We start from the raw sequence: 25,426 nt of genomic DNA on the forward strand, positions 1-25,426 counted from the left end.
AGCGTAATTGAGTTTGGACCTGATCAATGACTTGTACATAAGGGTCAGTGTTTTACTATCTGCTCCCCACGTGTTATGTGCAACAGTTTTTATAATGTTAAGTGCAGATTGACATTTTGACATGTTGAACATTTAATTTTCTCACCATATTTTATTTCTTTATTAAATAGTTTTAATTCTGGAGTGATATAACTTCTTTTTTTTTTGTTTTTTGAAAATAACATAGCCTTTGATTTTGTTGTTGATAATTGAAGACCTGTGGAATTTGTCCATAATTCGAGATTCCATAGCACTTTCTGTAGATGGGTCTAAAGGGTTTTATCATTTATCCCCTTAACAAAAATGATTAAGTCATCTGCAAAGAGTCTAGCTTTTACTGGTAAGTCACAAGTGGAGATAATATTATTTATTGCAATAAGAAATAGGGAGACGCTTAAATTAGATCCTTGGGGAATTCCGTTTTTTTTTTAATTTTTGTATTAGATAAAGTACCGTTAACTCGTACATTAAAAGTTCGATAAGATAGGAAATTGTTTACGAATTGTGCTATATTACCTTTTATTCCCCATCGACTAAGTGTTTGAATAATATCCTGTCGCCAAACTGTATCGTATGCTCTAGTTATGTCAAAAAATACTGCGATACATTTTTGTCCACATGCCATTGCTTCATGAATCTCAGACTCTAAACTAATAAGATTATCCAGTGTTGAACGATTTTTCCGGAATCCGCTTTGTTCCGGGGCAAGTAATTTATTATTTTCTAAAAACCACATTAATGTGTTGGATATGATTTTCTCGAGAACTTTACACATTATACAAGTTAGAGAAATAGGTCTATATGAATGTGACAGAGATAACACAGAAATAACAGAGATTTATAAATAGGGATGACGATAGATGAACTCCAAATTTTTGGAAACTTGCTATGACTCCATATATTATTATATATATTCAGCAAGTGTTTCTTTGCAGATGAAGGAAGTTTTTGAAGAAATATTGCAGAGATGTTACCAGGGATGTAATCAGGACCAGGAGAAGAGTTTTTCGTATTATTGAGTGAGTATTCTAATTCATCCATGGTTATGGGATAATTTAAAGGAGAAAGGTCATCAGGCGGTATATCGATACCTTTGGATTCCTCTCTTTCTTTTTTGATCAAAAAATCTGGAGGAAGAACATCATCGCTTGAGAATCTTCCAAAACTATTAGCTAGAATATTGGCTATGTCTAGAGGGGAAGTGTATATTTTTTGATTTTCTTCTAAAAAGTTAATGTGGTTTGGGGTATTTTTCCCGGATATCTCTTGTATCATTTGCCACACTTTATTAATTGGTGTAGAAGAATTTAATTCTGAAACAAACTTTTTCCATGATTCACGTTTACTTCTTTTAATGATGAATCTAGCTCGTGCTTTTAGTCGTTTGAATTCTAATTTATTTTCAAGTGTATTATATTTCCTGAAACGATTTAATGCTGTTTTTGAAAGTTTAATAGCTTTTTGACTTTCTAATATTTATATGGAGGTTAGCTCTGTTTTATTTTCTAATTAAGTATAATACCACCCAAGTGTAGTCATAACATGGTACTTAATTATATCTAAAAATATTTTTAAAATTATTCTATTTGTTAAGTTTAATCCATCTTGTTCGAAATTACTTTTGAGATGAAAAAATCCCGAAGCAATAAACAAATATGTTTATGAAATAATAAAATATACCACTATGCAAATTAGCATAGTAGTATATTTACAAGATGATTTAATTTTTTCAATGAAGTAGTACAGTGACCCCGACATATGCTTTATATATAGCGATACAAAAATAATAACTGCATAAATCAATAATAGTTCAGATCATTTGTACAATACATATTATCATTTGAGATATTTTTTAAGTGTCCCCTACCAGTGTAAAGATCTATTTGTCACCTATATTGTTGTTCCTCTCATACCGAAGTTTTATCAACGTTTTTGTCTCTGTATCCAGTTAAGAACAGGAAGAATCAACTCTGAGTTTGTATATGGTAGACCTCTAAGATTTCACGACCCACTCCCAATGTAATTGATTCGGTACGAAAAAAATTTATGAAAACGGAAATATGTTGGTACGACGAATATTGAATGTCACTCTTTGTGCACTTTATACACTTCCAGGTAAGACGTTATATTTTAAAATTCTAACATTTAATATTGTCAATAACATACCGCTAAACGATTTTATCTATAGGTTTGCTGTAGCGTCAATTTCTGCTAATATTTTTCTGTTACAAACATAAATATGTTTCATCTCAAGAAATTAAGATTCTGAACAAATTGGATTCATAAAAAAAATGAGGAGACAAGAAAAAATTTTGATACATTTATAAATAACATAACATAACATAACATAACAATATCTTTATTTTTAGAAAATAATATACATTCCGTGAACATAAAATTATTTAAAAAAAACAGTGTCACAAACGAAAATATTATTTACTTATTCCTAACCGTTACATATACAAATAGTCCTCCACAGAATATGGCTCAAGAGCTACCAGTAATTTAAATATTTGATGTTTATACAAACTTAATCTTTCCTCCCTTTTAATAGGTTCAGGCAGTTTATTAAACAATTTGATGCAGCAATAAAGAGCGTTTTTTTCTGTTATACTTAACCTGTGTATTGGAATTTTATAATTATATAACCTGGTATTTACTATACTATTGGGCTCAAAGTTCCTAAAGAGTATTTTATTCTTATATAGAAACAGTAAGCATTCTTGAATAAATACAGCGTAAACTGTTAAAATATTATTACTCCTAAAATGCCCTCTACATGATTCCCTACTTTTTAAGTCAAACATAACTCTGATTATTTTTTTCTGAACCAGAAATACATTATTTATGTCCCTACTGTGGCCAAAATTTATTAGACCATATCTAAATTTTGCTTCAAAATTAGCATGATACACTGTTTTTAATGAATGTATTTTTTTAGAACTCTAAAGCTGTAAATCACTTTACTCAAAGACATACATAACTGGTCAACATGTTTATCCCAACATAAAAAACTGTCAATATATAATCCTAAAAATTTGGTATTGCTGCTAATATTTAAAGTGTCATTATTTACAATAATACTGTTTGGCATATCTGAATGTGCATAATTTGTCTTAAACAAAAGAAGATCTGTTTTATTTTGATTTAAAACCAACCTATTCATAGAAAACCAGTCTTTAGCTTTCTGGAACTCTAGACTAGCATTAACGCTTAGAACAGACATGTCTTTACCACTGACTAAAATGTTTGTATCATCTGCATAATTTGTTATGCTGGAAGTAGTATTAGCCACTAGACCATAAAGATCATTGATATAGATCACAAACAGTAAAGGACCAATCACACTTCCTTGTGGTACTCCAATATTGATAGTGCTTTCAGATGAGATGCCTATTTCAGTGTTTTTATGTATTTTTACTAAATGTCTCCTATTTGCCAAGTAGGACTTAAACCAGTTCAATGCTGGTCCACGTATACCATATTTCTCCAATTTATCAAATAATAGGTCATGCACTAAACAGTCATATGCCTTTGATAGGTCCAAAAAGAGACCCAAAGCCATATGACCAATCTCAGTACATTTCAAAATATCCCAGACAAATTGAAAAATCGCAGTCTGAGTTGATTTTCCCTGTTGATAACCATGCTGATTTGCACTAATAATATGACATTTTGTTAAAAATTATGTTATCCGCCTATACATAGTCATTTCTAAGATTTTTGAAAAGGAACATAGAAGACTAATTGGTCTATAGTTATTAATTAATTTAGGATCACCCTTTTTGTAAACAGGTGTTACTATGGCAGTTTTCAGGCATTCAGGAAATACACCAGATTTTAGTGAATTATTTATGATTGTAGTGAGAGGATTCACTATCTCCTTTATACACAGTTTAAGGATTTTAGTGGGTATTTCATCAATTCCACAACTCATTTTGTTTTTTAAATTTTTAGTTATATCCATAATTTCAGTTTCTGTCACAGGTGCGACAAACACTGAATTTATGTTAGTTGCAATGTTGTCTTTATATTCAGTGTATTGTAATTGAGAAAAAGTGTTATTTAAAGCAGTATTTAAGTGGATCATGTATTTATCAGCAATCTCTTGAGGACTACCCTCTACTTTTATTGAATTTACACTTTTTAATTGACCATTAATTTCACTAACAATTTGCCACATGCATTTATTTTTGTTGGCAGCTTCAGACATCCTGTTTTGATATAGCTTTGATCGTTTTGTTATTAGTTTCTTATTATATTCTTTTTTTACCTGTCTATAGGAATCATAGAATTTATGGTTAACTCTGCTCATTGTCAACAAGATGTCTAAACGAGTCTTACATTCTATTATCTCTGGATCATCTCTTTTATTAAGGCCTTTTTTACGTTGCCTAGAATCTAACTTCTTAAAAGGAAAGCACTGATTGAATATATACAGAAACTGATTTAAGAAAGTATTCCATTGATCATTTACACATTTGTAACTTAAATTAAGCCAGTCATGATTATGTAATTTACTTATAAAGGTTTCAATATTATTTGTACTAAATACATAAATATATGTGTAAATTTACTGCTTCTTAAAAGATTTCTTTGTCTAGGAACATTTAAATCAAAAGTTTTACCTTGTAAAGATGTTTTGATCTAACAGATAAAAATGTTGACCACTTTAATGGCGTAATGTGAAGAAGATTTTAAAACAACCAAGCAAATTGTGGCTAGAAAAGTTATTATTGAATTAAAAGCAAACACTATTTCCTATTATCAAACATCCTAGACAAGGATGGTTAAGACATCGAAATTTAAGAGAAAACTCTTTTCAATTACTGCAATAACAGATATTTATTATTTTTTAACTATTTTTAAGGTCCATCAAAGGTAAAGATCGAAAACAAAACATTCCAATCGTATTCTGTAAATAGAAAACTTTGTCCCGGAATAGATCCTCTTAGAGATACAATCTTTGAGTTGTATACAAGGTAATTTTTTGATTTTTTATATGACGAATTCCACAGAAAGTGTCCACTTTTTTAATATCAAAAACATTAATTTTTAAATTTGAAATAAAACTCTTGTAATCAGTTTTTTTTTATTCTTTAGTACTTAAAACTAAAGAAAAAAATATCGCTGTCATCGGGAACGAAAGTAATCGAGCCTTTTTTGCGAGATTTCAAAAATTGAATGAGCTAAATAATAGTGATTTTTGAGTGTAAAAATTTCGCGACTTGAAATCACTGTTGAATCTGTTTAAAAGCACCTACAAATGTTCTTAAAAAAAAAACAAAAATGAAGGCCTTTTTTATTAAAATAATGCTTCTGTTTTTTTATTCGCAATCTACAGGGTGATTTTTAAATATGGAACCTATGAATTTACATCGAGATTCAAAAGAAAGAAACATATATACTTCTTGCACTAACTGCTCTAATATTTTTATTTACAATTTCTGCTATCAGTGTATAAACTTTGAACATACTGAACATACTGGAATCAATTCGATTAGACAGCAAGGTCCTATGAATAATTAACAATATATTGGTTAACTTATTTTTAATCGCATTTATTTAAAACGGCAAACAATATTACAATAGTTGATAGTAACTTTAACTAAATGACAGGGCAATTCAAAAACATCTCTAAAGATTAACCTTTTTTCAGTGATCATAAAATTGATATCTTTCCTAGTTTTTCCGTTCTGAGCTCTGCCACGTCCATCTTCAAGGATCTTTTTTGTACAAGAAGCTATTCATTTGGAATAATTTTTTCTCAAGCTAAAAACTAAGTAAATTTCAACGCGCTCGTTTGTGTTTACCAAACCAAATTTCCCAGTGATATTTCTGTCTCATCTGTTGTCTCATCTGTATACTATGTTGATCGTTTAGGAGTAAACTAACATCTTCGTAGAATTTTTCTATTTCTTAGACATCATGGCCACTGGTTGGGGCATTTACTTGTATGATTTTTAATGTAATTGTAAATGAAATCATCAAAAGCGTTAACAAATGAAGGGTATACAGAATGGGAAACAAAGAAATAAATATACTCTGTTACGCAGACGATGCAATATTGATAGCCCAAGATAAAGATAGTCTGCAAAGACTAGTCCACAGATTTAACATAAGAGCAAAAGAATAATATGACAACTCTCTTATGACTCTTTTTCGATTATATGTTATAGAAAAGAAAAATCTTATAGATTTCTTACTTGTAGAAGAAATCCTAAAGAACCACAGATTCTACGTACTAATGATATTGCAGCATTAACGAAATCAAATATAGATTATGGTCAACCTACAGTTATTTTCTTCCACGGATTTATGGACTCTTCGCATTCCAATAATTCAATAACATTTAAAGATGGTAAGTATATCTCGGTTTAGTATCACAGACGATAGGTATGTAAATAATACACCACAAGTTCACACTAAATGAAAACCGATCATTAATATTTATCGTAAAATTGAGTCGAAACAATCAACAACAAAAACATATTTGTTCAAATTATTTCCATTGTAAATGAATATTTTTAGTTAAGTCAACGTTATTTTTAGTTCTGAACAACTTTTTTATAATAATTTTTGAAATCAACAAAATGTACAGATAAATATTGAAAAAAACATTAGTGATAACAAAGTTTCTCATACCATTGTAACTTACTTTCTCTTTTTTATGTTCAAGGCTATTATAACCTGTTGTAAATAGCATGTTTATGGTCTAACCAAATGACTGTCGTAAAATTTTCACCCAGAACATTTTTCTGTGGTCTGGATTCCTTTGTCCTTTCTCAATATCTTATCCGATGTTCTAATTTATCAGTGTATGTAAGTAGTACGATTTTATAATCGGTTTTCTGGTTCTTTTTAATTTATCATTGACAACAGAAACTACAAGAATATGATCTGTACCGACATCATCCTAAGGAGATGTTTCCGTACATTGAACATCACAAAAGGTATCACCTTTTCATTATGATTTTGTCTATATGGTTTCTCACAATTTATTCTTTGCAAGCAAGCAAGCAATTTAATTAAACCCAGCCTGCGAGAGATGTTCACCCCTAAGAATTACGCTCCGGTGTAACAATTAATTTGAGCGAGGTGTATTAACTCGAGTTAAAAACAGGAGTCACTTCAGCGCGCTCCAATGCTCCAGACCATCCTTTTCCCCCTATAGGGGAAATACTCTTCATGTAGAAGTCCTGGGTAGTAGAACTCTAACATGGTTCCCTAACCGATTCAAATTCAGCATAGCGTGACCCGCTTTGTTCCTGTTATCCTTTAGTCAATTGTCTGCGAATCTAAAATTGCTTGTTTGGGACCCAAGTCTCCGCTCCAGACGACGTCCACTTCGAAAATTTGGTTCTCAAGTGTTTGGGGTTTGGGCCCAATTTGCCCGCGTTTTTTGTTTTTTATATATTTTTTATTTGGTTGGCGACTTTTGGTTGAAATTTTTTAAATTGTTTTGTTAGCCCGATCCGTTTTTTATATTTTTTGTTATTTTTTTTTTTATAGAATGTCTACGTAAGGGTCCTATTGGTGTTATATTTGTCCTCTACCCTTGGGGCCCACACAGTGCGGTGATTTGCAGTGTTTGTCGAATTTGTAGAGCTACGAACTATCCTCTGTTGGTTTATTTATTTTTCTCTCTGGAGTTTTGTTTTCTCTCACTACTTTTTATTTTGTTTGTCTTCGCTTTTATTTAGTTCTTTTGTTAATTCCACTATTTCTTGTTTAGGCCTCTTGTGTTTCCAACGTGGAAAGCGTCATATCTCATGATCTCTCGCAGTATGTTACTAGGGTGGTTTTCCAGTTCTGTGAATTTAGTCCTGGCTCTATCCTTCATTATTTCAATCAACCTGACCTGTTGTGGTTCCCTGTATATGAAGGGTTCTCCTACATATATTGGGATGTTGAAAGCTTCTCTTAAATTCTGCTACATATCTTGGGATGCTGACAGCTTCTCTTAAGCATCTGTTGTGAACTGCTTGGATTCTCTTTTTTGTAGTATTACAGGTGTGTCCCCATGCGAGAGATGCGTATGTAAGTATTGGAAGAATGATACTGTTTATTAATCTTATTTTGGTTTTTATCCTTAATTTGCTTTACGATTCCTCTAATGGATGCTTTAGCCATGTTGGATTTTTACACTGTGGCGTTTTAAATGTTTTTGATATGTTTTAAATGTGAGTCCTTTATCCATGATGACTTCTGAGTATTTGGCCTCGCAATTTATTCTTTTATGTGAGATCTGTGTGTATATAGTCTGTGGAAAAAATTGCGTCACTTAAGGTACCCCCACCACTCTGAATTCACAAGTTACGTCCATAACTTCTTTCATAGTGTAGTCACAAGTCATGTCTACAGTCATACTTCATGTCAGTCTTAAGCCAGCGTCGAGTCAGAGTCAAGTCAGGACCGAGCCTGCAGCCAGTCAGCATTTTAAAAGCGTTACTTTTTACATCTGTAAAGGTAGCTGAAAGTATTTATTATTATAAAATCTTCGCTTTGGCAAAACAAGAATAGCTCGTTTCTGTTTCTGTAAGTCCAACTTTACCTTGATCCACCTTAGCATTGAAATATTTTATTATAATAGGTGTGGGGTATTAACAAACAAATGTACTATTACAAATTAATAGTACTTAATTAACAGAACTATTCCTTCGATAACTCTGGCGAGAAAAATGGACTTTTCCTCATTGGTGCAAATAATTATTAAAATTTAAATGGTTGCAATAAACAATCAAAGACAATTTATAGGTTTAGGTAAAACTAGGTAAAAACTTACCGCTGGGTCTAATTACCAGGGTTTGCACTACAAAACAACGAACGAAATCAATTCAATATGCGTGCACGGGTTTCCGTGCCGGGTTGCGTCTTTTCTTTTCAACGACTCGTGCTCTTCTCGCGATATGTATTTCCGAGCCCTCAGCGGTACTATTAGGATCGGATGAATACAGGGGAGGAAAAATGTAATGATTAATTTATACAACCATATTTGAATTTAAACATTCTCCCCCCTTTAAAGACCATAAGGTCTTTAAAAAACAAAACGAATTCTAAATACTATCATTACTTAAACAACTAAAACGATAATTAATACAAACAATTCCTATACAAATCTTAAACAAATATTCAAAACTTAAACTAACATAAAAAAATTAAAATTAAAATGGTGGTTTCATCGTGATTGTATTGATAAAAGCCGACCAAAACAAAATCAGTAAAAAGGCTGACCATCTAATCTTCATCTATCGGCAAGGGACAGATTCGAACAAGAGGCCGTTTTAAGGTTCCGGTGATCGTACGCACGGTAGCATGCCTCGCGAAGGCGCATCAGCTGCATTATTTCGAGATTCGATATAATGCCAAGAATAATTTTGACTATGGGAATGGATATACGAAATGCGATTTGCGACGAAAGTTTTGAATCTCGAGTGGGAGCTTTTAATCCAGTGCAATACGATTTGAGAATCTAACCAAGCATACACATTTTGAAATATTATATGCTTCCACGACTCTAACACAAACGACATAAGTTTTACCAAATGAACAGCAGCTAACAATTCTAATCGAGGTATAGTAATCTGTTTTATAATAGCTACTTTCGATTTGGCACACAGTAAATTAACTTGAACTAGGTTACGAGTATCAATACTACGAATATAAACGACACAAGCATATCCCTTTTCACTAGCATCTGCAAATCCATGAAGCTCCAAGATGGGACATGAGGAAATATTCAAAAAACGAGGAATTTTGAACTGTGAAATAAGAGATAGTTCGCTCTTATATTGTTCCCATACCCGAATTATTTCCGAAGGAGGACGAGCATCCCATTTAAGACCGGTTGCCCAAAGTTGTTGTATTAAATGTTTAATAAAAAAGGTAATAGGTGTTAAGTAACCACAAGGATCATAAATTCGAGCTAATTCGGACAAAAACGATCTTTTGGTACAAGGGACGTCTTGCAATTTGACTGAAAATTGAAAGACGTCGGACTGTGCAATCCACTTCAAACCAAGGATTTTTAATGAAGGACCATTTGCTTCTGGATCAAAATTAATGGAGTGAGGATTAATATGGGATTCAGGAAATTGCGACAACAATTTGGATTCATTCGAACACCATTTCCGTAATTCAAAGCCTCCTAACTTTAACAAAGCGACTAATTCGTCAACTAAAGTTTGTGCTTCTTCGAGAGTCGAAGCACCAAAAACAAAATCATCAATATACGAAGCGTGACGAATAAGCGAGACGGCGTTAGGAAAACGAGAGCCTTCGTCTAATGCTAATTGTTGGAGAGTTCTTAAAGCGAGATACGGCGAAGATACTATTCCAAAAGTAACGGTTAATAAACGATATTCCTGAATTTCCTCAAGGCTAGAGAATCTCCATAACACGCGTTGATAATCCGTGTGTTCAGGAGCGACTAAAATATTACGATACATCTGACGAATGTCCGCACACAGCGCAAAACGATTAAGTCTAAAATTCAACAACAGCGAGACTATGTTCTGTTGCAGCTTAGGACCGACCAGTAAATAGTCGTTTAAAGATTTACCGCGACTGGGACTTTTCTGAGACGCATTATATACAACTCGAATTTTACTTGAAACACTATCTGGTTTCACAACGCAATGATGTGGAATATAATACTTTCCCCTTTTCTTTTCGGCATTAGAGACTAACTGCATATGACCTAAATCAAGATACTCCTGCATATGAAAAGAATATTCTTTTTTCAAACTTGGTTGACGAGATAAGCGTCGTTCTAATGATAGCAATCTATTTAAAGCAATATCATAGCTATCTTGCAAACAAGGCGGCGATTCACGAAAAGGCAAAGATACAACATATTTACCCGAGACGTCCCGATTATGCGTTTCCAGATAAATGTTCTCACACAGAACGTCTTCTGGTTCTGAAACTGGCTTTTCCGGTATGTTTTCCAGTTCCCAAAATTTCGTTAACGAAGAATCTAGTGGGTCTTCAATATTTGAAAGACAAACAAGCGAAGTCGACGAAAGGTTAGGTGTGCTAGTAGGTCCTAACAAAATATAACCAAAAACGGTATTTAGGGCATCTGGTTGTCCCGCTTTACCTTCAATTTTACCTTCTAACAACACCTTCGAAAATATGCTACAACCAATTAACAAATCTATAGATTGACTACAGTTAAATTCGGGATCGGCTAACTTCAAATTTTTAATATAATTCCACGTCGATATGTCAATTTTGGTGCTCGGCAAATCCGAGCAAACCCGATCTGTAATAATAGCCTCCAAGTGAAACACCGGTGACTCCTGATGACGAGGTTGGATAGAAAAACTTATTTGACCTTGATTCAGTTTCGTTTGCATCGAATTGAGTCCGTTAACTTCAAATGAACAAGGAGTTTTAGGCCAGCCTAATCTACTGGCAGCTTTGCGACTAATGAACGAACTCATTGAACCTGAAAGAAGACATCTCAAGGGCTGTTTACACCCCTTACTATCAATCGCGTGAACTAAAACAGTACCGAGCAAGATTTCCTTTTTTGTCTCGTTTTTCTTCCCTACAAAACTAGCAGCACAATGTGATATTTCAGGCGAATTTTGTTCTACTCCCGATGCCCCTGAATTATTAGTATTTCCTGTGGGCGACTGATTATTGGAAAAATTTCTATCAAAGTGCAACAAACTATTATGAAGCTGACTATTACATTTACTACATTTAAAGGCCTTTGGACACGACTTGACAGAATGATTAGCCTGATTAAGACACCTAAAACACGAGGAAGATTCTTTACAAAATTGGTATCTTTCTTTTGGAGATTTTTTCAAAAACAACGAGCAATGGTTAAGAAAATGACTTTGTTTACATAAAGCACAACATATTGACGACGAATTTGTAACAAAGGATGAACTACTATTATGCCTTGACACATTAGAATGTTTATAATTACACTTTGGCTCCGTATAAGTTGGGGCCTGCAATGTTTTCTTAGATTCACTTACGCTACTATTTAAATTATCGTAAGCAATGTACTGAGTTTCAATAAACTCTACCAATTTTTGAAATGACGGGATTTTATTCGATTTATTTTCTAACTCAAATAACTTTACTGAATCCGCGTCTAGTTTCGACAAAAGTAAATTAAACATAATAAAATCCCAATGTTCTGTCGGAAGACCTAATGTTTTCAATGCGGCTAAATTTTCTAAAAACGTATCTACTAATTTAGCCAGATTTTTCGAATTAACTACCGATATTTTCTGTACGCCCAAGATCGCATCCCAATGCGCGGTCGCACAACGACGAACATTTGTGTACCGTTTAACAATTAGATCGTAAGCAATTTGATAATTATCGCTATTTATTGACAAATTACGAATCAAACTAAGTGGAGTCCCTTCTAAACATCCTTTCAAATACTTAAACTTTTCTACGTCTGCTAGGCCTGCGTTATTATGTACAACCGAATTATATAAGTCTAAAAACGAACTAAACTCCTTAAAATCACCCTTAAATTTAGGCAGCTCTATTTTAGGCAAGCGAATATTAGATTGTGGAACTACTACTGATCTAAACGGTTCTGGAGTTTCAAATTGTGGCTCAGATAATTCCGCACTAAATAGTTTTATTTTATAAAATTGTTCCAAAAATAATTCCCGAACATTTTCTTCAACCCTCGTATCCGCGTCTGGTACACAAAGAATATTACTAATAATATTAGTGTGATGTTTTAAGAACTCTTCGCGAATCGAATCTAAATCCTCTAGTCTAATTTTAAATAAAGGGCGAATAGAAACGTCTGAAAGGGCCTTAAAACCTAAATCGAAAATTAACTGAATATCATTTAAAGCAGTTTTTCTTAAAAATTTGAGCTTCCTATTCTTTTCTTCAAGTTTTTCCATTTTAAATTTTTAACAAGTTCCAATAATATTATACAAACGAAAGTGTACAAAAATGTGGTCTAAAACCCCGAAATTACCGATTTGTAATTCGATACTTTATTAAAACGACGATAATTCCCTTCTAAAAAGTCCCATATGGTCGACTTTACAAAAAGGTCATAAATTATTCTCGAGCCACGACAAGAGACGCAAACTTAAGATAAGAACCCTCAAAACGATAAAAAATACGACGAGACGAAACCAACCATTCAAATTTAAATATAACAAAAAATATTTTTTCAATAAATGAGTTCAAATCCGGCTAGATAGGCCAATGTGGGGTATTAACAAACAAATGTACTATTACAAATTAATAGTACTTAATTAACAGAACTATTCCTTCGATAACTCTGGCGAGAAAAATGGACTTTTCCTCATTGGTGCAAATAATTATTAAAATTTAAATGGTTGCAATAAACAATCAAAGACAATTTATAGGTTTAGGTAAAACTAGGTAAAAACTTACCGCTGGGTCTAATTACCAGGGTTTGCACTACAAAACAACGAACGAAATCAATTCAATATGCGTGCACGGGTTCCCGTGCCGGGTTGCGTCTTTTCTTTTCAACGACTCGTGCTCTTCTCGCGATATGTATTTCCGAGCCCTCAGCGGTACTATTAGGATCGGATGAATACAGGGGAGGAAAAATGTAATGATTAATTTATACAACCATATTTGAATTTAAACAATAGGTAACAAGCACTAAAGGCTTTGTAGGCCCCTGGCTTCTAAAAACTTGGTTATTTTCCTCCACTTTTTTCGGCTCCTTTCTTTCTCTCTCCAATTTCTCACGCCTATTTCTGACAAGTCATTTCTCCCTCCTTCAGTATTGTTTTAACATTTCGATTCTTTGGTGTTCGTATAATGTGGCCAATCCATCTAGCTCTTTGGGCTTGTATTTTTGCCGTAATTGCTGGTTTTTCATACTTCCTTATTATTTCTTTATTCGTTCGTCTTCTCCAAAAATTCTCTGTTATCACTATTCCTCCGAAGATTTTTCTGAGCACCTTTCTTTTCCAGATCTCTACTTTCTTTTCTTCCTGCTGGTTCATAATCCACGTTTCATTGGCATACATTACTGTGGATCTGATTACTGTCTCGTAGACTCGCAGTTTAGCTGTTCTTGACACATTTTTTGCTTTCAGTAATGAATTTAGCGTTTCGAACGAATTTCGTTATGGTTACTCCTAAATATTCAAATTCTGACACTTTTTCAAAACTATAGACAGTCTCTGCTCCTTTCATTTTGATATATTTGTTATTATTTGTTATGTCTCCTCTCATTTCCATATATTGCGTTTTTGTTTGGTTTATTATGAATCCGTATCTTTTCGCCTCTTCTTCAAATTTCTGGAAAACTTTTTCTAAATGTTTTTTGTTCTCGTAGTATCACCACATCATCCGCGTACGCTATGCACCGTTCCCTGCTATTGAAAATAGTCCTGTTTGTGCTTATATTTGATCTTCCTACGATTTGTTCTAATACTAGGTTGAATAAATTCGCTGTAAAGTGTCTTGAAAAGCTTCCTTCCGCTGTTAACCTATTCATCGTGTTCCTAAGCGACATTCTCACCAGCCTTATAAGCTTTTCTGGTATTCCTAATATTCTCACGGCCTCATATAGCATCGTTCGATTTAGGGAGTCATATGCTTGTTTAAAATCGATGAACAGCATATGTAATCCTAGGTTTTGCTTGTAAATTTATGACATATTTTCGAATTAATTGATTTTGAGGTATCTTTGTTTAACTGTCTAAGTGTTACAAAATTATCTGTGAATTTGTCTTTCAATTCTCTTCTTTAACTTAGTAGCAAGATCTTTAGTAGCCTTAAGTAAGTATATCCTTCTTGTTTTTTCCCTTTTTCCTTTATGTTTTGTATGAGCGTTTAAGTTTTGAAGTTATGAGATTCTTATAATTCTTCCATTTATTAGGATGCCTCTTTCTTATTATTGCTGCCCTCTCTCTTCTAATGTTGATCAATATTTTGGCTCTATCCAACAGATGAATCTTAACAGTGATTTTATTAATTACTATAATATCTTGGACAATATATTTTCTATTTATAATTATGAAATCAATTTCGTTTCTCGTTATACCATCTGAACTAGTCCAAGTCCACTTACGTTGTTGGTTCTTTTTGAACCATGTGTTCATATCGCGTCAATCTCTTCGCTTATTGGTTGTTAAAAAGATTGTATGCCAGGGTGTTAGAATGCACACGCAGCTTGTTTTGATATTGCTCAGAAATTCTTTTGCACTCTTTAGAGACTGTTATTACCTGCAGATCTCTATGTAAGGCGTCATTCGGGATATACCAAAGGGCATTAGCGATTTAGTAGCATATCTCCTCTATCATTTCGCTCACCATATCCAAATGACTACCACACAAAATATAATGTATTCATCTTTTTTTTAACTTCAGCTTATCTACATATCGGTGATTTCAACATTATCTTAGTAAACAACGAACGATTGTTAGCGGGAATAGACTATATCACAGCAGTCCTAAATTGCAAACCGATTGGAAAATTTTCCGCAAAATTTATAGATTTTTTAGTAGTCCAAGGTTTACAACTGTCTTCATTGCACCTTATCGGAATGAGTCTGGGGGCTCAAATAGCTGGTTTGACGAACAAAACTATGAAATCTGGAAAGCCTGCACGAGTGACTGGTAAGTATATATATCGTTGATTATGCAGTTTATTCTAGTTTTTAAATGCATTTTGTTTTAAAATATTTTGTTATTTTCCACTTCATTTTTCTTAATTATTTTCTGACTTGGCACCTTCAGTTTCGGTGCCATAATCTGCGTCTACTTTTCTTTCACCTCCTCTTTTCCAAAAACTGTAATTGGATCGATTATTTGGTGGCATCCATTTATTTAATAACTCCATATATGATATGTCAAATCATCGTATTCTATATATGATTTTATTACTCTATGTTCTTATTTAGTAGTCAACTGTTTATTCTTCATTTGATTTACTCAGTGGCTTTGGAAGTTTCATAATTTATATATTAACTCTATATTCGATTGAAGAGTCAGTCAATGTCCAGGCTAACCTTTTTATCTCTTCACAGTTTTTATGTATATATAAAAGAATATTTTTTATTTAAACATAAGATGTCAGTCAAAAAATAAGTCCTTTTAGGTCTAGACCCATCCGGACTACTTTTCCATTCGCTCCCAAAATCCCAAAAAATTGGTATTGGAGATGGCAAATTCGTTGATATTATACACACCAACGCTGGCTTTTTTGGAGATTACGAAGCTGTTGGAAATTTAAATATATGGGTCAATGGTGGAATGAAACAACCTGGGTGCTTTAAACAACCAACGAATGTTTCTTTATTTAAGTATGGTAGGTGATTGGTTTTCATTATGCTTTATACATAAACGCATTAATAAAAGTATAATTATATATGTATTTTATGATTGTTTTAGTATTTTGTAGTCATTCGACAGCATTCAAGGTTTATATTAAATCACTCTATGAACCAAATCGCTTTTTGATAACCAAATGCAGGAATTATCCTACATATCTTAGTGGAGCCTGTTCAAATGAAAATACTACCTTCATTGGTGAATATATCGACCAAACGTAAGTTTATATACAGTATTTGTCAAACTATAAAATGTCCTATCTAACATTTTTAGTTGCATTATAAAATAAATCCTAAAACCAGGTGTATTAATTAAGTAGTTAAGTAAAACTTTTTAAGGTTTGCTTGAGCTTTCGAGTTTAACTCTTTATCAAAAACATACTAAAAATAATTAGTTCAGGAAATGAAGCTCGAAAAAAGTTAAAACCTCGCAATTTTTTCGTCCTGCATGGATTGAGTTGAAATTTTAACAGAAGGTCGGTGATAGCCCAAGGATCAAAATCTATATCGAACCGAAGTGCGCTGAAGGGTTTTAGAGTTGAAAACTACCCCTAATTGTCAAAAATTATAAAATAACATATTAAACCTGAATATGGGTAAGATTTGGTTTGAATTAGTTAAATAATGATTATTTTATACTTTTGAATAGAGTTCCATCATATTTCAACCCTTAAAAAGCAACCCTTGTTAGAGATTAATGTAAAAAAATTACTAATTCTAAAAAAATGATTTCGCCTTGGATCGATTTGGATAAAAATTTGGATTTAAGCTCAACTCACCCTCTGCTTTATAGTTTATGTCATGCCGATGAACCCTGATTGTTCTTGGGGGTGAAAACTACATAACATAATTTTGAAAAATTGTAAAATAACATTACAAATCTTAAGATGAGTGAAATTTGGTTTGGATTAGTTAATAGTGATTTTTTTATACTTTAAAATACAATTTCATAAATTTTCAACCCTTAAAAATCAATTGTTATGAGTGCTATAGGTGAAAACAATTTTTTGCCAAAATTTTGCAACTTTTCAACTTTTGAAAATCACCCTTTACAACATTGCAGTTTTTATAAACTAATTTAATAGATATAAATTGAAAAAAGTAGAATTAAATGCAAAAAAAATTATCAACATAAAAAGGCACCATATATTCTTATACATTTACATAAATAGTTGAAAATATTTACATTTATAGGTAAAACAATTATAATATTAAAAAAAATAATTGGTTTTTTTAACGTATTTCCTTCATTTTTAACGATAGAGTGTTTCTTCAAAAACGATTTTGTAGAGGTTTTTAAGAGCTACAAGCATCTGTGAATTAAATCTTTTTGGAGCCCTTGGTTTTTAAATGGGGTGAGTTTAAAGGGCTCGAAAAAGATGGTGCTTGATCGTAAATCGATGCTTTAAACGGCTATATCTCGCCAAATATTCATTGTACAACAAATCTAAATAAAGGAAAATTTTAGTCATTAAAAAAGCTACAATGTAGTACATTTTTTATTTTTTCATATATTCAGTATTTTTGGGGATATTTAAAAAAAGAAGAGTAAAAAATATGAAATTGTAAATCGTTTCTCGCTTTAAGCTGTGCTTTTTCTAAAACTAAGCATTTTAAATGGGTCAAACTTCTTGGACGTATTAACAATACATGTACAAAGAGAATTGTGGAAGGGTGAAGATCGATTTTAATTATGGGGATAATTAGGGGGTTGTTTTTATCAATTTTTTCGTAAAAAAATAAGGTATTGACCTTATTTTCATCATAACTCACTCAATTTTTGAGCTAGAGTTTTTTTTATGATAGGTCTATTTATGCTCTTTAAAAAAGGTTCTATGAGTTTTCTTCCAAAAATGCATCATTTTCCCGAGATTTGACTTTGAATCTTTCAAATTTGGCATTTGAAGAAAACCGCTGAACATTGATAGACCGTATTTCGGTTCGTATTATATCGCAAAAACATTTTAAAAAATGAATTGTATTTGTCTTTTTAAAAGCTACAAATTTGTTCTCTACAATTTTTTTGATAAAATGCACCATTTTCGAGTTATTCGCGAAAAATCGATTAAAAACGTCGATTTTTTCGTCTAAAAGTTGTTACTTTCAATCGCAAATAACTTGAAAAATATCAGTTTTACAAAAAAAATGTATACAACATTTTTTGTTAAGAATCACTTTTTTAATCGAAACCTGTGGTTAAAACGTAAAAAAAAATTTTCACCCCCGAGATGGGGTGGCAACCACCCCCAAGGCTTTGGCGCACTTTGGTTTGATATAGATTTTGATCCTTAGGCTATTACCTACCTTCTGTTAAAATTTCAAGTCAATCCACGCAGGACGAAAAAATTGCGAGGTGAAATGCTTCATTTCCTGGACTAAATAACTGCATTATAAACTGAAGTTATTACTGAATCACTTATTTGAGAAACCTCAGTCACAAAACTTTTCGAAAATAAGAAAAAACTGTATGAGGAAAACACGAAGATTTCTACATGTTAAAAGTGACCTACTACTACTATCGATTCAAAGCGTTCTCCGACGCCTTTCTACTCCTAACCGCCATTCTTCTCTATTTAACCATAGGCCTGGAGGGATTTCTCTTTCCTCTAGTTCTTTTTCAATTCCTTCTCTCCAGCTTCTTCTCGGCCTTCCTCTTTTTCTTCTTCCTTGTGGTGTCCACGTCAAAATCTGTTTCGGTGACCTAATTGTGACCTTGTTAAAAGTGACCTAATTTCATGTATACACTGTTTCTTGACTTTTTTACTTTAATATTTTTCGAAAAAAAGATTGAGAATAAGCTCTATGTAAGCTCAAACTTACATTTAGACGCCGCGAAACAAGCAGCTAAATTAAAATGGAAATGGGCTGGACACAACGAACGTCTCGAAGATGGTAGATGGAACAAAGAAATCGGAAACTGGCGACCGTACGATGCGAAGAGACCAAGAGGAAGACCTCAAATGCGCTGGAGCGACGATATCAAAAGAGTCGCAGGACCAATGTGGAAACGCCTAGCACACAACAGGGATGAATGACGAGAAATGGGAGAGGCCTTTATTCGACAATTCGGATAGAAAAAGGGCTATAAAAAAAAAGCTTTAACTTGATTGAGTTATGAGGTTACTCAAATAGATTTTGTTCTGAAGCTAGTTTCTTGTGGCATTTTAAAGTAATTACTATTTAAATGGGAATAAGCCACAATTAAAGATTAAAGTACGTTTATTGACGTTTCAATTTTCACTTCGGAAATCGTTCTCAAAATACAAACATTGTTTGCATTTTAGTTAAAAATTTATTAACTCAACGTAGATGAGTTATTTTGTACCTTTGTCTTTCCTTCTTTTCTAGTGGATCTGTCCTTTCTTAATAGCTTCTCCTTTTCTTCTTGGTTTTTTAGCTTAAGCAGATATGTTCCCTCTCCTATTTTAAGACCTAAATTAAATCTCTACCTGTATCTGTAAGGTTTCTTCTACCATTTTTCCCATAGCCGATCTCAGCACGTCTGGCTCATTAGCGTCTATATCCAAAGCTGTTACGGTTACGATATACTTTTTCTTCTCTTTCTCTAGGTATGCAAGTCTGGTACTTAATCGTCGAACTTCCTTCTTTGTGTGTTCATTTTCCTTTCTAATAGCTTTATTTTCTTTCTTCGGCTTCTGAGTTTCTGCTCTTAATTCTTCTAACTCTTCTGCGTAAACTCTTTGCTCTCTTCTAATATCCTTTACGTCTAAGGCCTAACTGTTTTAGTGTCTCCATCATCTTGTCTTTCATTTCGATTCCACTCCCCTTCATTGGCGTTCTATCTTTTTATACATATATGGAACATAAAATAAAATTTGATATAAATATTCATAAGTATAACTAATGATTATTTTCTTTTTCAGTTTAAGAGGAAACTTCTTCATAAATACTATGGATACAGCTCTAACTGTTTAACAACAGTTTTGCAATTTTGAACAGAAATTTAAATTTGCCTCATACTTTGGTAGACCGTTACTCCCTATCTCTATCTAGCTCCATCCATCTTTGTGGAATGTTGGGCACTGGTGCGTTTCTTGGCCAAAAGTGTAAGATTGCTGACTAGCGGATTCTATCATCTGAATAACTGATTCTAAACAATTTGATCTTGTATATAGTTTTTAAAAACACTAATAAAGCTTTTACAAAGTACACAAATGTATATCTGAATTGGCGTATTTATTTTTTTCTCCTATATAAAATTGTTGAACTTATTAAGTCAAATAAGGGTGCAAATTATTATTACGTAAAACTCTATTAACCTTTGATTGAGAAATGCCTAACTGTCTGCTTACTTTCCTAGTATTTTTAAATTAGCTTGTCTTTTAATTCTCCTAAGACAGTGTTTCCCAAACTTTCTTAGATCGGTACCCCTTTTGACAAAAAAATTAGTTAATGACCCTCATACCCAGTTTGTTTGCCTTTTAATAATATTGCGAAGTCAATGGAAAGATCTAATTCGCCATCTTAGATTTAATACAGTTGTTTAATAGAGAAAAATATTTTTACTTTTGCAATCTATAAGTCAATTAAACAATTTCTTTCTTCCTAGAGAAGGTGCTACTTTAGTGCCTAGATGTTTCTAGAATTGCAAATTCGACCGTACATAAGCGAGAAAACATAATTACAATGTATATTGATACTTCTTTACTTTGACGTATTTTTATGTAAGGTGTTTAATTATTGTTTATTTTCACGAGGTAGTAAAATTTAGTTTCCTTAATAAACGATAACGATATTATAATAATTAGGGCGGTATACTTTTACTTAACATTTTTTATTTAAGTTATGAAATAAACATCCTTTTAAAAATGTTTCATTCATAAAGTTTCATCATTTCGTGACCCCCTTAGCTCTTTAACGCCACCCACATTTTAAGAACCACTGTCATAAGACATTCTTAATCATGCGAGGAGTTGAAATGGGTCTTAAACCTTTACATTTTGTTATATGTAAACAGACAAGAAAAAATCGAGTCAGTTTAAATCTGATGATTGCAGAGACCAAGGAATTTCTGAGAAACTATGAAAAACTCTTCCATTCAAAATATTTTCAATATGTTGACATACATATAATTTAATGTGTTATTTGCTAAATCGCTTACGCTACTATTTAAAAAGCACAGATAACGATCCATATTCAAGGTTTTCAGTAAGTAAGAAGTAATCCGCTGACATCCAGATTGTATAGTTTACCTAAGATACATAAGGAGGGCATTTCCATTCGTCCAGTTGTTAGCTTCATCAATTTTATACTTAATCTAATTTACCTCTCGTTTTTCAGTCAAAAATACTCATCTACTCAACAGCTTCTAGTAAGTACACCTTCGCCCAAACATTACAATACTTTTATTCGATGTCAGCAATCTTTTTTCTTCTGTCCCCAAACAAGAAACGATTAATCTGGTTCACTCTGTTCCAAGAGCCAACTCAATAACGTGATTTACTACTAACGTAAGTACATATGTATATACACACTATATGAACCTTTTAGGTTTGTAAAGGTGATGTCAGTGTCTTTTTAGAATCTGAAAATTTTTTATAAAGTTTGACAATGAAGATGCACTTTTAGCAAAGAATATTCAAGATGTCTAATTAAAGAGAGTATTATTTGCAAAGCAATGTAATTATATTCTACCATGTTTTGGCATTTTCTGATTAATTTACTATGTACATCCTTTGGATTTATTGAAGCCTACAGAAAGATGCTTACCTTACCAACTAGAACAACTGTAGAGAATTATCAGACAAAGAGAAGAGAAAAAGAGGATACACAAAAGAGAAAAACGAAACCACCTAAATAAGAAACTTAAATATATAGAAAACCTCAACAGAGAGAAAGAATTAGAGCGTTCTATAAGAAAGTTAACATTTAACAACTATTAACAACAAGAAAAGATGTGATAAACTGCGTTAGGCTTTCACGGCCATCGTCTAACTTGTTAAAACTGTTTATTCGGGCTGTTAGGCTGTTGTCTTCTGAGATTAGTTCTCGACGTTTCGCCAACACTAGGGGTGGGCATCTTCTGGAGATGTTACTGCTTCGCTTGTAACCTGAAAATGAAGCTGCGTTGTATCCATTGTAGTGTTGGTCGTGTGGGTTTTTGGGTGTTTTTGTTGTGTTTGGATGTCTACGCTCTCCTGTTTTAGGCTTTTGCCTCTTCAGGACGTGTTTTCCTTAGTATTGGGTGTATGGCACTGGATTTTGGTATGTGTCCACTGGTGTGCTGCGTGGTGTTTATTGGTGGTTACTGCTCTCACTAGTCCTGGACAATCGGGGGCGAAAGGGATGCAAGTGAACGGTTCCTTTCAGAATTTTTGGTCTAAAACAAAATTAGTAAGTATATGAAAATGTTTATCGCGACGCGTGAGGGGGGCAGCTGTGGACTGGTACCTCAAAAAATCGACGGGGTATCGTTGTCCAATGGGACAACGGAAAACCACAGAAAACCGATCCCCCCCCCCCCCGTCGGTGTCAGTTCGAAGTGAACATTTAGTATTATAACAAGCGACGGTAAAAGAGGGGAGTTGCCTCCTGTATGTCAATGTATTCATCAGGGAGCTCGTTGCTGGCGAGTTCCAGCAGAATAGCGGGTAGGAATGGGAGTTTGGGTTTAGGTTTTCTTCTGAATACATTGCCGAGGGATGAGCAGGTAGTTTTGAGGATGCTTTGGGCTCTGAGGTTTTGGCCCCGGATGGTGCGAATTGTATAACCCCTGCTCAGAGAGGAAAGCCTCTCATTGATGAGCTGGATATTCGACAGGCGATGAATGAGTGCAGAAGGATAGTCGTATCGTTTTCTGTTTAGTTTACGTAAGATTCTCCTTTTCAGTGTAAGTAGTCTATTGCTGAGATGTTTGGGCATCACAGCACAAATGTAAGATCTGTACTCGATGACCGGTCTGATAAATGTTTTGTATGTATGGATAAGTGTACGTGAGTGTGTGCGGCCAAATTTGCCACTAAGAGCGTTGAGCAGTCCGAGTCGGCTCCTAACCTTATTACAGGTTCTGTCAGTATCGTCACTCCAGCGTAATGTTTGCGTAAACAGCACGCGGAGATATTCGACCTGGTTTCGGAGTCGTTCTCCCCACAAACTCAAATTGTGCCTTTCGGTGATGATAGGTGTGATGTATTGACTGCGATATGGGTGCCTGAAAAGGATCATCTGTGTTTTGTTTGGGTTAGGTGTCACTCTCCATCTCTGACACCATTGTTCAACAAGGAGCAGATGATTTTGAGCTGACCTAAGTGTAGAGTCGACGTGTGGTGTTGTTGTAAGGAGTGCTGTATCGTCTGCGTATAGTAGAGTAGTTGTGTTGGTATATCTAGGGTTAGGGAAGTCGCTGTTGTAAATTGTGTACAGTATTGGTGCCAACACGGAACCCTGAGGAACTCTTGCTGTGGGAGTGAAGGATGTAGAGAATCGATCACGCTCCTTGACTGTGATTTGCCGTTGAGAGACATATGAGTGGATGAGTCTGACGAATGGAGTTGGTAGCCCGATGCTCTCTAGTTTCTTGACCAGTTCCATACGCCAGACTTGGTCAAAGGCTTTTTGAACATCGAGGAAGATACCTAGTGACACTTTGCCGTCGTTCAGACTTTGTGTTAGGTGTGTGACGATTTCTGTCAATGCCGTTTTGGTTGAGTACCCTTCTCTAAAGCGGAATTGGTAAGGTGGGATGATATTGTGTTCTGTGGTGAAGTCTACGAGTCTTTCTTTATATATACTACTATACTTATCTAAAATTATAGGCTAGCGGTCCTTCGTAGATACGTATTTTGTATATGATATTGGAAAAGTGCAGATTTCTGCCGGCACGGCACGTTCACAAACTCCGACGGAAGCTGATAGCCCCAGCAATGGCCTACGTGGGTGGCTTCTTACTGGACCACCCACTATGCCTACACTGTGACCAGCAGAATCTCCGTGAGAGAGTGCAAAACGCCAAAAACCAACAGAAAACACAGCACTTACATTCTTTGCCTCCAAATGCGGCCACGTGGTTGGTTTCACCAGGTTATATTCTCTTCGATACCGTTATCCAACGGTTTTTCTGCTTATTGGCGGCTTTCAAGCGGCCAGAGCTATGGCTTTGTCTAAGACAGCCCTCTGACCCTTTGCTATCGGAAACCTAAAAGCACCAAAACACTGCACAACGGACTCTACGCTGCGCTGTACTACGGAGGCAATATTTATATTTCCCACTCGCCTCCCCTCCACTGGTTTCGGCTTGAGGGGGCGTGTCGTTGTTTGTAGTAGCTTTTCTTTCTTCATGTTTGGCGGGAAGGGTGTTTGGGGATTTTAATATTGGTATCCATGTCTTGTTAATTTTCAGTCCCTCTTATGAGAAGATCCCTCTGAGAAGGATCTTCTCAGAAGAGGGCTAAACAAAATGACCCAGCTAGAAAAAAGCTCTTTGATACACCCATTGGTCATAGAAGAAGAGGAAGACCCAGAACAAGGTTCCTTGGTAACATCGATGAAGACATGAGAAATATGGCAATACGTGCTTGGGGGAGAAAGGAGATGGATAGGGACGACTGGAGAAAAATTCTTGAGGAGGCTAGGACACACGTAAGGTTATAAAGCCAGAATGATCATGATGATATTATGTACAACTCCGCAAGCCTTATTAAATATTTGTTTTACAGTTTTATTGTGACTATTTTACCTATATATTAGCTAAGGGTGTTATACAAGTCCTAAGAAATATAGATATTGATCACAAAATAGACAGGTTTTAGAATATCTACGAAAAATTAACAGTACATTGAATAAAAAAGCAACAAACGATGCAATGGTAAAATACAATGGCCACATCCACTCTCTTATTTCTATTACTATTAGCCTCATTTTTTTTGGAACTGTGATTTTTCTCAATCATTAAAAAATGCAATAGAACTATTCAAATCAATACAATTTTGATTAGTAAAATACATAAAAGATTTTGCAAATTATCAACAACAATATTTAAATTTTGCACTGAAGTGAAACGATGACGCTATCACTACCTATATAATTAGAAAAATTCAAATATTTCA

The 25,426-nt window shown here is 33.9% G+C and overlaps 1 protein-coding gene across 1 annotated transcript; it reads left to right on the top strand.

Annotated features, from left to right (window-relative positions):
- Positions 1-342: 342 nt before the first annotated feature.
- On the top strand, positions 343-20,434 carry LOC140449955 (lipase member H-like). Its single transcript, XM_072543373.1, has 7 exons — positions 343-379; positions 4,910-5,021; positions 6,252-6,400; positions 15,400-15,648; positions 16,130-16,339; positions 16,423-16,579; positions 20,246-20,434. Exons 1-7 carry the CDS (start codon positions 343-345, stop codon positions 20,295-20,297), a joined length of 966 nt encoding a protein of 321 aa, XP_072399474.1. The 3' UTR covers positions 20,298-20,434.
- The last annotated feature ends 4,992 nt before the right edge of the window (positions 20,435-25,426 follow it).

This window comes from Diabrotica undecimpunctata, chromosome 9 (assembly GCF_040954645.1).
Source record: "Diabrotica undecimpunctata isolate CICGRU chromosome 9, icDiaUnde3, whole genome shotgun sequence".
Taxonomy (NCBI): domain Eukaryota; kingdom Metazoa; phylum Arthropoda; class Insecta; order Coleoptera; family Chrysomelidae; genus Diabrotica; species Diabrotica undecimpunctata.

Coding starts and splice junctions, on each gene's coding strand:
- LOC140449955 (XM_072543373.1), top strand. CDS start 343: ATGATTAAGTCATCTGCAAAGAGTCTAGCTTTTACTG. Junction 380..4,909: donor AAAGAGTCTAGCTTTTACTG/GTAAGTCACAAG, acceptor ACTATTTTTAAG/GTCCATCAAAGGTAAAGATC. Junction 5,022..6,251: donor ATCTTTGAGTTGTATACAAG/GTAATTTTTTGA, acceptor TCTTACTTGTAG/AAGAAATCCTAAAGAACCAC.